The 15,709-nt window shown below is 38.5% G+C and overlaps 1 protein-coding gene across 3 annotated transcripts; it reads left to right on the top strand.

The window, feature by feature from the left end:
* The first annotated feature begins 21 nt into the window (after positions 1-21).
* LOC133533361 (cyclic GMP-AMP synthase-like receptor) lies at positions 22-14,138 on the top strand. Of its 3 annotated transcripts, none has more exons than XR_009801862.1 (8): positions 22-491; positions 1,284-1,396; positions 2,397-2,598; positions 4,771-4,988; positions 7,471-7,606; positions 8,407-8,538; positions 11,732-12,021; positions 12,580-12,697. XR_009801862.1 is itself a non-coding variant. In XM_061872323.1 (8 exons), the coding sequence occupies exons 2-8, from the start codon at positions 1,344-1,346 to the stop codon at positions 12,949-12,951; spliced, it is 1,257 nt and encodes a 418-aa protein (XP_061728307.1). In that variant the 5' UTR covers positions 22-491; positions 1,284-1,343; the 3' UTR covers positions 12,952-14,138. The 3 variants fall into 3 exon arrangements, 2 of the variants coding, with proteins under 2 accessions (XP_061728307.1, XP_061728308.1); XM_061872323.1 differs by having other exon boundaries at positions 11,732-11,875; positions 12,580-14,138; XM_061872324.1 differs by having other exon boundaries at positions 22-495; positions 11,732-11,875; positions 12,580-14,138.
* Positions 14,139-15,709: the final 1,571 nt, after the last annotated feature.

Genomic DNA, 15,709 nt, shown 5'->3' with positions numbered 1-15,709 from the left:
AAATCAATAGTAGGTAAAATGTACAAATTAAAAAGCGGTCAACAACTATTTACATAAAAAAAAAAACCAGAAAGGTTTCCCTGTTATTTTTACTAATTTATGAAAACTATGAACTAAGTATTCATAAGTATTTGTAAATAAGCACCTAATGTATTTACCACCTTACCTATTTAAATACGATTTAAATAAAAAAATCTACTTGATATCTAAAAGTTATGTTTACCAGGCACTAAGTTACTAAGGTACTTTTGTATGTTAATTATTTGTTAAACAAGATAAAGTTAACAACACATATTTTCCCGCAATATGCAACTGTTTTTTTTCCACTGGCAACCATCGACCAATAAACAACAACTTCGTCACAAGATGATTAAATCCCAGTTGGATTCTAGAAACGTCACAAGCTACACATGTTTTGCATAAAACCACACATATAGTCTCAACACAATAGGTACTTAATACATATTATGGGAATTACTTTCGGTACCAAAGTAAGTACGTTGTCTTCAATATTTTGTTTCTTTATCTATTAGGACAGCTATTTTAATCAAGTTTATAAATCTAATAATATAATGGCTTTAAGGACGACTAACATTAGAATGGTCCGGGTCGAAGCGTTCAACACTTTCCGTTTCCACAGGCGCGAAAAATTTTGGTCTTTGTATTATTCGAAGAACTAAAAGGAACGACATCCCACCACGGACCGAAAAGAACTAGTTCATCTTAAGCGCTCTTAATCGGTCTCTGTCCTTTAGTTCGGTAGTCGGTACGTCGGTACCTAGTAACAAATCGGTCGGGAGCGAATGATCGGAATGAGTCAAGGTCAAGAAAGTCGCTCGCTTACGCTCTCGCTCTGTTTATTTGCGAGCGAGAGCAAGACACATACCTAGTCATCTTCATTCAGATCTCGAGATTTGCTCCTGAACGAAAGGAACTCAAAGGGCGAACTAGTTCCTTTGACCGACTGACCGAGTTCGGAGCGCTCTTTTTAAAGATCGAGCGGGCACAACTTTATGGCGGGCATAACGACCCCCCATAGAAAACAAAATATTTTTTTCGCGTCAAAAAATGTTTTCTACTTTTTTTACTTTACACGATACCGAATATGCCCTTAAACTGTTCCCCACTATTTTATATAGAAAACTTCGCGCGATCACCCATCAACATTATAGAAAACGAAGTATCGGACGCATTGGCCCGGAACTGGACCTTTCTAGCATGAGTCAACATCATTTAGAATAACTTAAGAGACCTGTCTATTACTTATACACAGCGCTTTACAGATATCGTTGCCAATGACTGGAGAGCTGACTTGAAAACTCGCACTTAAGGGGAAACGTACAATGAAGATGTTCTATTCAAATGAGCTTCAAGAACTGCGGGCCAGCGGGGCTCAGTAAGTATTTTAGTAAATAGTAGGTAGGTACTATTAACCTCTTGTGTGTCTGATGATAAGGACTCTGACCGAGTATATAATCATTTAAAAAACAAAATTATTCTATTCGGCTCGCCTGTGGTTTAAATACACGATTTTTTTATCACGATTCATTGTAATCTATCTACCATCTTGCACTGTAAGCGTAAACAAACATATCTATGTACTGAGCTCACCGGCTGGTAGGTATAAATACTATAAATAAACATTACCGCTATCGTACACTGTACCGTATGGCTCAAGCTGCGTTTGATAATATCAAAGAGAATTTGAAATAGAGGTGTATGGTCAAAGAAAATTTTGTAGCGACGTCAATTTACTGCCATCTTTCGACACATAATTAAAACTTTTGACTTTGATCCTTATTCTGTTACTGATATGAGTTAAATTTGTGTATTAAAAAGTGACGCCATCTAATAGATCAAAGGCCAAAGGTATAGCAGCATCGTTTCGAGCGATGGCGCCATAACCTTTAGGTAGTACTCTACCGAGTACCTACCAGACCTTACCAGATGGCGCCACTTTTTGATATTGAACAAATTGAACACGTATCAGTGAAAGAATAATGATCAAAGTCAAATGGCGTTTTAAAAGTTTTAATCATGTGTCGAAAGATGGCAGTAAATTTACCTCGCTACAAAGTTTTCTTTGAAAATCCACCTCTATTTCAAATTCTCTTTAATAATACCTAATTACCTAGAGTCAGACCAAGATAAGATGGCAGTGATTTTGTCAGCCCAGACAGTGTAACTGTTTAGTGTTATTTTAAACGTCAATCTTCTATGAAATTATGACGTTTACTTAACACTTGCACAGCCGGCTGGGCTATCAAAATCGCTGCTAACTTGGTCAGACTGTATCTACTTTGTATAGCAATTAGCAAGAGCCCCCAGGCCCCCACCACGCACACTGCACACACAAGATCGGTTTAAACTTGAAAGTATGATGTCTTATTTTCCAGAGTCCACACTTTGAAACCACGAGAAAAGCCGAAGAAACTAGTCCGAGATTTAAACAATCTATTACAAGACATATACGAAGTGCGAGACAAACCAGTGAGGGACAAGGATTTCCCGAAGTACTTTAAAGTGTTCCAAGCTGTTTCCTTAAAGTTGAACGATCTGATGAAGCAAGTAGATCCATATTATGAGCGGTATTCCTTAGTGAGTATGTACAATCTTACAACTTGTAGGTACAATTATTCGTGTTTAAAGCCCTTTGCAATATTAAGGAATTGGTGCGACGTGGCCGCACCCAGCGCCGCCTCTGCACTGGCGGGGCAAGACCAAGATTTTATGAGGGTAAGGCACATTCAGCGAGGCCCTCTGGTGGCGCAAGAAACATCGAAAAATATCTGCCTCTATCGCTCCGGCATTTTCCACCGACCGAGAGGCAAAATAACGTTTTTAGATGTTGGCAGTGGGCCTATCTATATCCAGAATTACTAAACTGCACGAGTTAGTATAAAAAATACCAAAATCGTCTATGATCCGATCATTAGATTCTGACATTTCTGACTGATAACTTGAATAATGAAACTACCCTTTGTAACAAAAAAAAATTATATATATAATTCAAAATCGGTTCAGCCATCTTCGAGAACGGGGACAAAGAGAGATCCCGATGAATTGAGTAAGAAAGAACATCTTTCGAAATTTTAACGAAATTAGTAAATAAGGCATAAGTATTACGCTAATTACCCAAGTTAGGAAGGCCTTTACAATTGTATACCCTTGATGTGGGATAAAAAATAAGTCCAGTTTTTATAAGGCCCGGATTTAGACTTAGAGACCTACCCTAGGCACTTGGTATAGCACTTAGAATTTAGGGGGCTCCCTTCTCCATCTCAAAACCATTGCAAGGGCGTCTGGACCCCTAGGCCCGGGCCTTGTAGGCCTAGGTGGAAATCTGGCCCCGGTTCTTATTACAAATCCTTTACTGATAACAGATATGACGGTTGTATTTGTCTACGCGGCAGCGTGATGAAGACAGCGGGGGTCGGAACCGGTTTTATGCAAAAACATCGAAATAACCATATATTTCGGTTTATTATACTCCTAATGTAGGACTCAGTATTATTAGTATGATTAGATTGCCCAATTAGAAATGAAATAATTAACAAAGAACGAAAAATACCGTTTTCGTTCCCATACAGAAAATACCGGTTTCCGTTCCCTGGAAGACAGTGTCCGCAGTGGCGGATTTGCAGTGTTAGCCGCCCTAGGCCCCACGCCCTGTAGTAACTATTAGCCGATTCTTTCTCAGCACCCATCGTATAGACTGCTGCAGCCTATAAGGCTCGGAAACCGGTTAAATTTCTAAACCGTTATCATGTACTTGGCGCAAAACCTTTTAATTTCAGTTTCGCTCGAAAAACCGTTATTTTTAAACCTGTTTTTATGACAACAGTTCTTGTCAACTTAACCGGTTTAGAGCAATAAAAAACGGTTTCTTCCCATGTCGGTGTCTATGTTTACGTGGCACACCACCAGGCCGGCCGGTCGTTTCGTCGCTCGTCGAATAAACCGGTTTTTTTAGGTTACAATAAAGTTCTTAAAACGTTCGCGTTCTTGTAAAATGTTCGGAGGCGAACCGAAATAAACCGGTATTCACCGGTTTCCAGCCTTGGACTGCTGCCTTGCTGCCGCCCCTAATCCGCCGCTGAGCGTCCATCTCTTTCAACCGCGTGCTTTTAAAGTGTCCGTATGAGATCCATATAAGACGGCTTTATGGCGGTCCATGAATCTAGTATAACTGGATCAGGCATGAGCGGAGGGGGGAAAATGACCGAACGGGATAGTATTTTGTATCTTTCAGTAGGAGTAGCTGAGAAAGCGCTATTATTGTTTGTCCTTGTCACAGTGTCATTTTTTTTATTCCCCACCGTAAATTTTAGTATGGTTTATGTTATGGTGGGCAACAATAACCCGACCAAATTACGAAGGTTTGGTATGTTGTCAGGTTTGGTATGTTGTAATTAAAACGTGTTTTTAATTTTATCGCATTGCGTATGTTCTGTCCCTCACGGGCGCACGCGTATAGCACATCTATAGGATCCTAGGTTATAAAATGTTATGCACCATCGTGTCAGACAACATGATAGTATTGATACTGTATTATTATGTTGTCTCTGTCACACAATATTATATAATGTTATAAAACAGCTAGTGTGGGACCACCATCAGTCCAGTACAGATACAATAATGTTATTTTTTTAACGAATCCAGCGGCTGTCACCATGCCTGTCACATTCTAACGAGTATGTAAGTGCGAAAGGGACAGGTATATGCCACTATTTTGTCACTATTGACAAGTGATAAAAATGCAACCCGCAGGTCCGATTTGAGGGTAGAAGAGACCGTCTACGCATCAACAAGCCTGACGACTTCGACATGGAAATCGTCATCGGGCTGCCTGTCAACATACATGATCCTGCGCATGGCGACATCGTAGAGGACGTAGCTCCCGGCGTTGTGAGGCTGAACATTGGAGACCAGTTGCAAGGCTTGCTGGATAGAGGCGGAGATTGGCGAATAATTGAAACTGCTCACAGGTCAGTTAAAGGGCTTATTAAATTTATCTGGTCGCCGGATACTTTATGCTGGGAAAGAACTTAGGTATAAAATAAATAAATATTATGGGACAATATTACACAAATTGACTAAGTCCCACGGCAAGCTCAATAACGCTTGTGTTGTGGGGATTACTTAGACGACGATATATATAGATATTTATAAATACTTAAAGACATAGAAAAAAAGATGTCCTGCCTTTTCCCCGAAGTTTTTTTGACCGAATTTCACTTGCCAACCAACTTTTCGCAGATGATTTACTTTGCCAACCAACGCGTTTCCCGGTAGGACCTTTGTAAACAAACCGCCTTGATGCATAAATGTCATATTTGATTATCTGGGAAAACTTGTCAAAACACAGTTTAAGGCACAGTATGAATAAGTTACTCTATGGTATACGATAGGTGCTAGTGCTGTACTCTGACGGAAGTAAAGCCCCGTCCAGACTATGCGCGAGAATCGCGGCGCGACTTCGCGGAGCGAACATACCGCGACGTTGACGTAGACTCCACACTCGCACAACTTTACGGCGATTTCGCAGTTTGGTTCGCGGCAAGATGGCGCCGAAGCGTCAGCTGATCGGATTTAGTTTGCGGCAAGACACTGATTCAAACTGGGTACTGTCAAATAGATTTTTGGTTGATCAAGTTCGCACCCAATATAACCAAGTAGCCGCCATAGAAGGTTATGCCAGTTTAACAGATTAACCGACTCGTGAGCGAATCGCGGCGCGAAGCGATTGCGAGTGTGGAGTCTTGCAAGTTCGCGCTTCCCGTCTCCTTTGACGCGGGCCAAATATCGACAAAAAAACGGGGAATAAGGCGCGAAGGCGTGAACAATCTGCGAAATCGACGCGAGGGCCATCCACACTCGCGTTCGCGGCTTCGCGCCTCGATTCGCGCACGAGTGTGGAGGGCCCTTAAGGTGTGTCAAGCGTTTAAGTAGGAGCAACGGAGCTATCGTATTAAATAGGGTTGTTTCCATCTACAAATCTTAGGGCAGAATTGTATCCCAATAAATTCTCTTGGATTATAAGAACATATTAAACTACCTTTAGTGGACCTAAAGGAGAAAGAGCAATATTGTAAATATTGAATTTAAAATATCTTTGGCACACGTCACGTGAACCAAGTCCAAACGGCATGGAAGGTAGAGATAAGAATGATAAAATGAAATGAAATCTCCATGTAACAAAAAGTGTCCATTAAAAAACCTTAAATAATAAAATCGAGCGTCCACACGTGCACAATTTCATAGTAGAATCGGCGAGCCAATGTCCTGCAATTTCATTTTTGCGTCTACACTACTACGACACTACCTGATAAAATAGGGTTGTTTCCATCTACAAATCTTAGGGCAGAATTGTATCCCAATAAATTCTTTTGGATTATAAGAACATGTAAAACTACTTTTAGGGGACCTGTAATGACCATATTTTTGTAAATATTGAATTTAAAATATCTTTTCGCACACGTCACGTGATCAAACTCGAAACGTCATTGAAGATTCTGATGACGTCACAACTCTCGGATTGACACTGTTGACAGTTAGGCGATAAACAACAAATGACAAATGTCAGTTGACAGTTCGTATCTTCTACGTGTGTATGTAGTTATGTGTCAAACCGTAAACTGTGACGTCAGGACGTCACACAATTTTCAAAGAGCGTTTTGGGCGCGAAAGCATCCGTCAAAACATATTTTGTTAATTTAACCATCCATCTGAACGGGCCGTAAGAGGAAAGAATAGATTTGCGATCCTAGCGAAATAACGGTACTTTTTTTATTAAATTCCATTTCGGGAGAAAACGTTTTCCACTTACTAAATCTTAACAAATCACTTTGATTTTTATGTCGATCGCTTCAGCATAATATATTCTAGGTTTATAGGTTTCGCTACTTTTTAAATAATTAGAATAAAAAATTGTAATGCAAATTTTGAAAAAAAAGGAAAACCTATAGACCTAATTTTTTCATTGTGTCAATAACATGCTAAAAAATCATGGAGAATGGAATATATTTAAAATTAGAAAAGTTTTCTCTTTTTGTATGGACAATTCCTTTACTGCATATTATATATTGCATATATTATATATCCCTATATAATTAACCCCTTGTGTACTTACTATAAATATTAAGTTAGGTACAACTATTTAATTCTTAGTAGAAATAAGTTAGGACAATGTTGTTTATATTTAATTAGGAACATTACATGTTATGTACAAACACTAGTCCTACTGTTCAAAAATTGCCTAGATGTAAAAATTATTTGCTATGCTATGTAACAACTATTATGTACCATGGTTTCGCAATAAAGATTTCTATTCTATTCAATCACGTAGTATACTTCCCTCTTAACAAACCGAAATCTTGAACTTGAACGTGCACTCGCCGATGTGACATCTGTTATATGATTTCCTACATAACAACTACCGATGCCGGCTTTCTTTCTCTATTTGTACAGATGGTTAGACAAGGACAACTACCTGCTCCGCTCCCTGTTCATGGACTGGTACAAGACTGTAGTCGACAAAGCGTTGAACCTTGTCGATGCGATTGAAGATAACCTCCCCTTTGCCATGAATGGCATAATGGTTGAGGTAATCATTTACCCCCTTATTCATAAACTTGTACTAAAGTTACGATGCCGCTAATAATCGTTTGTCCCTTTCCATCATACTAATACGTCGTAAAGGGACAAACGACTATTAGCGGCATCGTAACTTTAGTACAGGTTTATGAATAAGGGGGTTAATTTATACTTACAAGTTTAACTAATTAAGAAGCAAATAATCTTGCACCTTCCAGTGATTTATGCAATGCCACTTATAGTTCGTGTCATCCACGATGACGCGAAGATTTGTCAAATCTAACCTTTAATTACATGACAATACTAGTCATGGCGCACGTCTTCGTGAATGACACGATCTATACATATGTTTGCCTCTACTTATTTGGCCAAAGTACCTGATATCATGTTCACATCAAAATTCCTAAATTTATACCGTTCATGATTAAAAACTATAATAAGCTACCGGCTAAGGAAAGTGCTCAATTCATCCCATCCGCCTGGAGTAGGATTGCCATACGTCAGGATTTCCCCTGACATGTCAGAATTTTCAGTCCTTTGCTAGGACTTGGCGATTATCAGCGTTTTTTAGAAACCTCAATTCACCGCTAGAAGCTGGCTAAAAGTTTAGAGTTGGGCAGAGGAAAGGGAAGGTTATTCTATTAGGTTTAGTAACCCACGAAAGGTTTCGGAATAAGGAATATAATGGGCGGATTTTTGAAGAAATTACGCTTCAAGAGATGTCAGGATTTTTAGGGTGATATCCGGACTTTTGTCAGGATATTCCATATGGCAACCCAGCCTGAAGTGATGCGTGTTTTTCATTTTTAGGGGGATATGTACACCCTGCGATTGGCAAACAGCCAGTCCTTCACACTGATCGTCGAGGACCCGCAGTGCGGGTTCCGGCTGGACGTGGATCTGGTCCCGGCACTCGAGTTCCTTGACAAGGAGAGTACAAGGGTTAGAGTCCATAAAGAATATTAGTGCCAATTACATCCACACCCGCTATCGCCAGATGTCAAGCCCGACGTTAAAGAAAAAAATAACCGACTTCAATGAGGGAGACCGGTGAATGAAAGATTATTGTTGATTTTGGATTTCATATGTACAATGAAATTAAAACGACAGCGTCTTACGCCTATTTATGTAGAAATGGAGGTAAAATGTTTTTTTTTTTTGTCAGTGCACCCACCTTGACACATTTCAGATTTGCCTTATGGTTGACTGGTAAGATACCCGCAATAGGGTATTCGACTTTATTTAAAATAATTTATTTCACACCATGCATGAAATAATAATAAAAATGGCTATAAGTCTGCTTAAAAGAATTGAGCAGTTCCCTCGATTCCTCATGGACACCATCGTCAGAACTCGAACTTCACAAAAATTGTCTTGAAAACCAATTTGCTTAACAAACACAGCGAAGAGGACAAATCGCCAAACGTGAATTATGCGTCTTAGAAGAGTTCCATTCCGATCATCATCAGCAGTTCCACTTCATCAAATGTCACTTTTTAATGTAAATGCTTGATTTGTTAATGAAATACTAGATGTATGCCTTTCACATTTGAAGAGTTCCCTCGATTCCTCATAGATTTTTACCATCAGATCTCGAGCTTGACAAAAAATTGTCTTAAAAACCTAATTTGCCTAACAAAGACAACAAAGCCGACAAATCGCCAAGCGGGAACGGGAACTATTCGTGGTTGAAGAGTTCCACTCTGATCAGCATCAGCACATCCGCAGTTCCACTTCATCAAATGTCACTTTTTTAGGGTTCCGTACCCAAAGGGTCAAACGGGACCCTATTACTGAGACTCCGCTGTCCGTCCGTCCGTCTGTCACCAGGCTGTATCTCATGAACTGTGATAGTTAGCCAGTTGAAATTTCTACAGATTATGTATTTCTGTTGCCGCTATAACAACAAATACTAAAAACAGAATAAAATAAATATTTCTTTCCAATCTCGAGGTTCTCATCCAATCACCGAAGTTAAGCAACGTCGGGCGGGGTCAGTACTTGGATGGGTGACCGTTTTTATAGATAATGGTACGGAACCCTTCCTGTGCGAGTCCGACTCGCATTTGGCCGGTTCTATTTTTTAAATGTAAGTGCTTGATTTGTTGATGAAAATATAAAAATTACTATATGTATGCCTTTCACATTTTAATAGTTCCCTAGATTCCTCATGGATCCCATCATCAGAACTGAGTTTTGACAAAAACGGGACCAATCTGTATATACAGGGTGATTCAGGAGACGTGAGCAGGATCAAGCCTGCATATTCGGTAAATTATCAGCAACTGTTTCGTACCAGTATTTGTGAGATTAACGTTAATTTAATTTTTACTGTTCAAAAAAAAGAGTTTTATTTTATTTACGATATTTATGGTCACCCTCTTTGTTTTATCCATAATAAGTGACAAATTGAATGTCATCGGAGTGTGGTTACTTTTATAAAATCGTATCTCACTCAAGTGTGACATTTTATTTTCTTCATAATCAAAGTGCTGTCATACCAGTTAAAGAGGTTTTATCTTTGTTAATTAATTGTTGTAGGGTGTCCATGATTGTAGATAATCAAATTTGTCCTTAAGAAAAAGTTAAATAACAGATAAAAAGCGTGATTGTTTTACTTAAATATGATGGTGAACGATTCATTAACATTTACTGATTGTGTAGTCTTAGTCCAGCTCACGTCTCATGAATCACCCTGTATATAAATTAAATCAAAAAAAAAATTTTTAATCTGTTCAGAAATGACGGAGTTATGAAGTAACAAACTATGGAAGGTGGAGGTAAGGAATGGAATCTCCATATCCCAAAGTGTCATCAAAAAACCTTAAATAGGTGACGCTACAATACCTAGAATACTTGAAAAAAAATCAAATCATAGACAGCGCACTTCACTCTGTCAATAACGCCAGGTTCTTAGCTACTCTAGCGCTACTCTGGAGAGATTTGGAACTATTATTTATAGCTGACAGCTGGACACTTTTGCATCAGTTGAGCCTATGGAGATTGCATTCCTTACCTCTACCTTCCATATAACAAACATTATATAAAAAACATACACGTCATACAACCGAATTGAGAACCGTCTCCTTTTGAAATCTTGAAGTCTGTTAAAAATACTTTGCCTCTAATTGCCAAACATGTTCAATGTTTGATATTTTTGCATATGAACCATTTTTCTTACATTATGTAAGGTCCTGGCAGAATATCAGCGATGTGGCTTGCCATGGCTTGCCGCATCATCATGCTGAGCCAGCGCCAATTCTCTGCCACGACACATGGTTATGTCCTTTTATGTTTTAATTTCTTTGTTCTTATCGTTAGTTCATCTTTTAATTTAAGCTGCATGTTAATGTTTAATAAGTATCTCTCCTTGTAATTACCATGTGTTTGTTGTGGAAATGAATAAAGTGTTTATCTATCTATCTACCTTGTCAGCATCACAAAAACCATAAAATAGCACTGGCACGCCCTCAGATCCTCCGACTCTTCTCTTTCCGCACAGACTCTAACTTGCAACAAATCGTATGCGATATTTAATACATTTTATCGACCTATTGAATTCGTTGCATCTTGTTAGCTGACAACCATACTTAGCACACTGGAACCGATTCACACATCGCTCCGATGTTTGAGCGAGACAACGCTATGCGCGTATTATAGCGACATCCCGCTCGGACGTTGGACGTGCGAATGATTTTTTTTATTATACTTTTCCTAAAATAGACGTGTGGAAAAAATGTGTAATGCAAAATAATAAAAATCTTCTATCGCCCTACATTGAAATTGAAAATGTCCCCCAGCTTGTCAAACCGATCTATTGTAGTACAAAAATTGGTTGGGTAAAATTACCAATCGAATTGTCATTTCTGTATCTCGAGCTTAATTGAAAGTAGGGTTTTTAGGGTTCCGTACCGAAAGGGTAAAACGGGACCCTATTACTAAGACTTCGCTGTCCGTCCACCTGTTTGTCTGTCCGTCTGACACCAGGAACTCGCGAACCGTGACAGTTGAAATTTTCATAGATGATGTATTTCTGTTGCCGCTATAACACCAAATACTAAAAAGTACGGAACCCTCGGTGGGTGAGTCCGACTAGCATTTGTCCGGTTTTTTTAATTCTTATAATTTCTTACAGATGCCCAGCAAGCGACGTAAAAAAGGAAATTTCTTGGTGGTGCCTAAACCTATGAAAGGTGGACCCTACGACGCAGCGGCCTGGCGGCGCCCCCTGCAGCTAGAGGAGTGCGACCTCTTGTACATGAAACAGGCTATTCGGCTGGTATTAAACATGTGTATCTAGACGTAGAGGTAGTTTATCGAAAAAGATTCATCCTCAAAAATTTGCGACAGAACGTCCAAATTTTATTGTCATTTTTTGTTGATTGGACTATTTTTCCCTAAACTACTTCCAACTATCATTGTAAGGTTAGGACATTTCCTTACTTACGAAAATTGATTATAGAAGAATAAAATAAAATTGTAAAGCCTTGGGGACCAGGATCACCGTATGATGTACGGGTAGCTGAAGAAAGCTGGAGATGGTGATGATGGCTTTCCATGTCCGCGGTATACCAGCACTGTACTTGATTAAGGTTGGAATATGGGAACCATATAAAAAAATCAAATACTGACAAGTCTGACCTGATATAACCGTAAAAATCCCCTGACATTCCCTAGACCACTATTTCTCCAAAGAAAGCCTGAAAAACCAGACAAAGTCCAAGCAGTCCTCCCGCAATCCAGACAAAGGATAAAAAAACAGGATTTTTGGTCCTATATCAGGATAAAATCCTCAGAAAATAGATTCAGGGTAAATCCTGACATTCCTAACGTATGGCAATCCTGTACCCGCCTAGATTAGTTATATTCTGGGCATAATGTACCACTGATGAAAGTATGCCGTTTCCGAAGTCAAACTGGCCAAAAACTCTGCTTTGCTCAGATATCCTATAAAACACTAAGACATTAAACGATTTCTTTCAGATCAAGAAGCTCCGGGATTCCCAAGGCATGCTCAAAATCGAGAGCTATTACATCAAGACTATATTCTACCATGAGTCCATCGGACAAGAACATGATCCCGAATTCTGGAGTAGAAATAGCCTTGCAGAACTCTTCAAACATATTGTCAAAAAACTTCATCAATATCTGGAGACTAAAAACATTCCCTACTTTTGGAATGTGGACTATAATCTCTTAAGCAACATTGACGAGCCCGTCCTAGACGGATACGCGAAAAAACTGAAGAGATTTATTAATGTTTTAGAAGATCCGTCGGAGTATAAAATGGTTGCGAAGTACTTGATGTCAGAGAGTCAGTTTAAGGAATATAAAAAGAAAGTTTTAAAGATCTAACCTTTGCCAAGCCATGTTACACTTGTTACAGACTGTTAGTAAAGTAACTACAGCGATTGGCTGAAATGCGTAGTCTTGTATCTAGTTCTGCTCTAGTTCGCATATCTCTTTCTCGCTCACACTTAAAGCTGCGTCCTTAACAGAAGTACGGCGGACCACTCGATCGATTAAGCCATGGACCCGACCAAGTTTCAGCTTTAACTAGTAACTGTTGTTTGCTACTCTTTCTAACAAATATAAACGCGACCTTGGTATTTAGCTAAGATCATAGTAAGGGTATTTAGGTAAACGTCATAATTCCATAGTAGTTTGACGTTTAGCATAACACTTATACAGTCTGTGCTATCAAAATCGCTGCCAACATAGCTTGGTCTAACTCTAGACCGTTGATGGAACAAAATACTTTATCTTTGAAAATGAAATGAAATCTTTACACTATTCAATGACAGATCTCTGTAGAAACCAAACCTTCAAGAAAAGAGCGTACTCCCATCTTAAAGGCCGGCAACGCACTTACAACCCCTCTGGTGTTGCAGGTGTCCATGGGCGGCGGTAATCGCTTACCATCAGGTGATCCAACTGCTCGTTTGCCTCCTCTACCATAAAGAAAAAAAACAAGCTACATGATTGCGTGTTAAAGGTAATAGGCTAGACTAGATGACAATTCTAATCGATCAGGTTTGTTTTTAGGATCAAATGTCTATATGGGACCCATTGCATTCAAGCAATACACAAGCCAGAAATGATAGTCAGTCCGACAGTCGTAAGTAGTTCACTCGCGAAACATTCTTAGGAATGTTTAAATTTGTTTAGGAATGTTTAGCGCCAATTACGATTTCGGGCCTGTTAATCGTTTTCCGTTTCACGGAATATCAACACATCGTTAGCAATATTTGAAATGTAAAAAAATACTTTTTCTCTAATTGCCAAAAATATTCAAGGGTTGATATTTTTGAATGTGAACCATTTTTTTTACATTTCAAATATTGTAAACGAAGTGCTGATATTTGGTGAAACGGAAAAATACTCTTGCCTGGGCCCGAATTCGGGCCTGATATCAGGCCTGATAAAGTATGGATGTAATTATAGGAAACAAGAAAATTGCCCTTTTGTTGGTTAAATATTGCGTTAATATTTATAGCCGCTATACAATCTTTTTGGATAGACTGTAAGGAATCGAATGTTAAAATTTTATACCTTTAAACGAGCAATTCTTGTATATATATATACAAGAATTGCTCGTTTAAAGGTATATATATATATTTCTGGGATCTCGGAAACGGCTCTAACGATTTCGCTGAAATTTGGTATATGGGGGTTTTTGGGGGTATACAATCGATCTAGATTAGTCTTATGTTTGGGAAAACGCGTGTTTTCGAGTTTTCATGCGTTTTTCTTTCGACGCAAAATATGGTCGCTAATTTCATGTTGCCGGCCACTGTCCGTCTGGTCCAGCGGGTTAAGACGCGGACGGCTAAACGAGTGTTTCGGGTTCGAATCTCGCCCGGTGATTAACTTTTGTTTTTTTTTGTATGTTCAAGTTTATATATATTTTTTAATTTTTATTGTTTTAGACAAGTTTAAATTAGTAAAAAAATGTAGTTAAGATTATCACCTATACACCACCATATTACAATAAATAGTTATAACCGAGCAAAGCTCGGTCGCCCAGGTACTTATTTTAATATCCACTTTACTGTGATAAATTGCTCATTTGCTACCTATATTTTACTACTTATGTTATAAAATATAACATGTGACCCCTATGTGTATATATGTTTGTGTATGATGTCAGATGTGTGCCCTATTGGACAAAAGTCCTAAGTGCAGACTTGTTATACTTAGACTTGTAATAAACTTTGTAAAACATCTAAATTGTTTTATTTCCACCGTTATCTAGCAAAACGGTAACGTTTATCAGACCGCAGCAAAGGCTTATTACTGGTACATCCATCCTTGCGGACGAATCCGATTTCGGGCCCGAGCAAAGGTCGTTTTCGGTTTCACGAAATATAAGGACATCGTTAATTATATTAAATATATTATGGTGCTAATTTACCGCCCTAGTGCGGTAATTAGCAAGGCTCGGAACCGGTTTTATCTTCATACAAAAAATACCGGTATTATTACGTTCTTTTTCGTTCTTTGGTTTATTATTTCATTTTTAATGGGACTATCTAATAATGCGAAGTTGTTACCTAAATACATGATCCAGTCCTACGTAAAGAGTATAAAATAATTAAAAATATTGGCTATTTCGGGATTTAAAAATAAACCGGCGGTTCCGAGTTCCGAGCCCTGGTAATTAGCACTATACGTGTCAATGTTGAAAATTTCAAGGGCCACATATACTGTAAATCGTACGATACCTTACACGTGCGAATGGGTAATTCGCAACTCGTGTTTAACTTGCACTCTTATCTACTCATCTTCAGGGCTTCAGCTAGAGTCTAGACACATATACGTGCCAGTTTCTATCAAAATCGTTGAATGGGCCAATTACAGAAATCAGAAATCAGAAATCAGAAATATTTATTGTGCAAACTGTGTAGGTACAAGAATATGACTTAGGTACATTTTTTGATGAGTATCAACAGTTTTACCCTTCTCGGGTATACAATTATTTTTAACTTAAACTAGGTTTTAATATTTTATCTTAAACTATATTTTAATATACATTTAGGTTTACATAGTTATAAAATTCTTTTAAATTATAGAAAACTTTGTCTATTAAAAAGTTTTTTAAGCATCTTTTAAA

This window comes from Cydia pomonella, unplaced genomic scaffold (assembly GCF_033807575.1).
Source record: "Cydia pomonella isolate Wapato2018A unplaced genomic scaffold, ilCydPomo1 PGA_scaffold_159, whole genome shotgun sequence".
Classification (NCBI taxonomy): Eukaryota; Metazoa; Arthropoda; class Insecta; order Lepidoptera; family Tortricidae; genus Cydia; species Cydia pomonella.
Note: the sequence above shows the minus strand (reverse complement) of the source record. Positions and strands in the feature narration are given on the sequence as shown.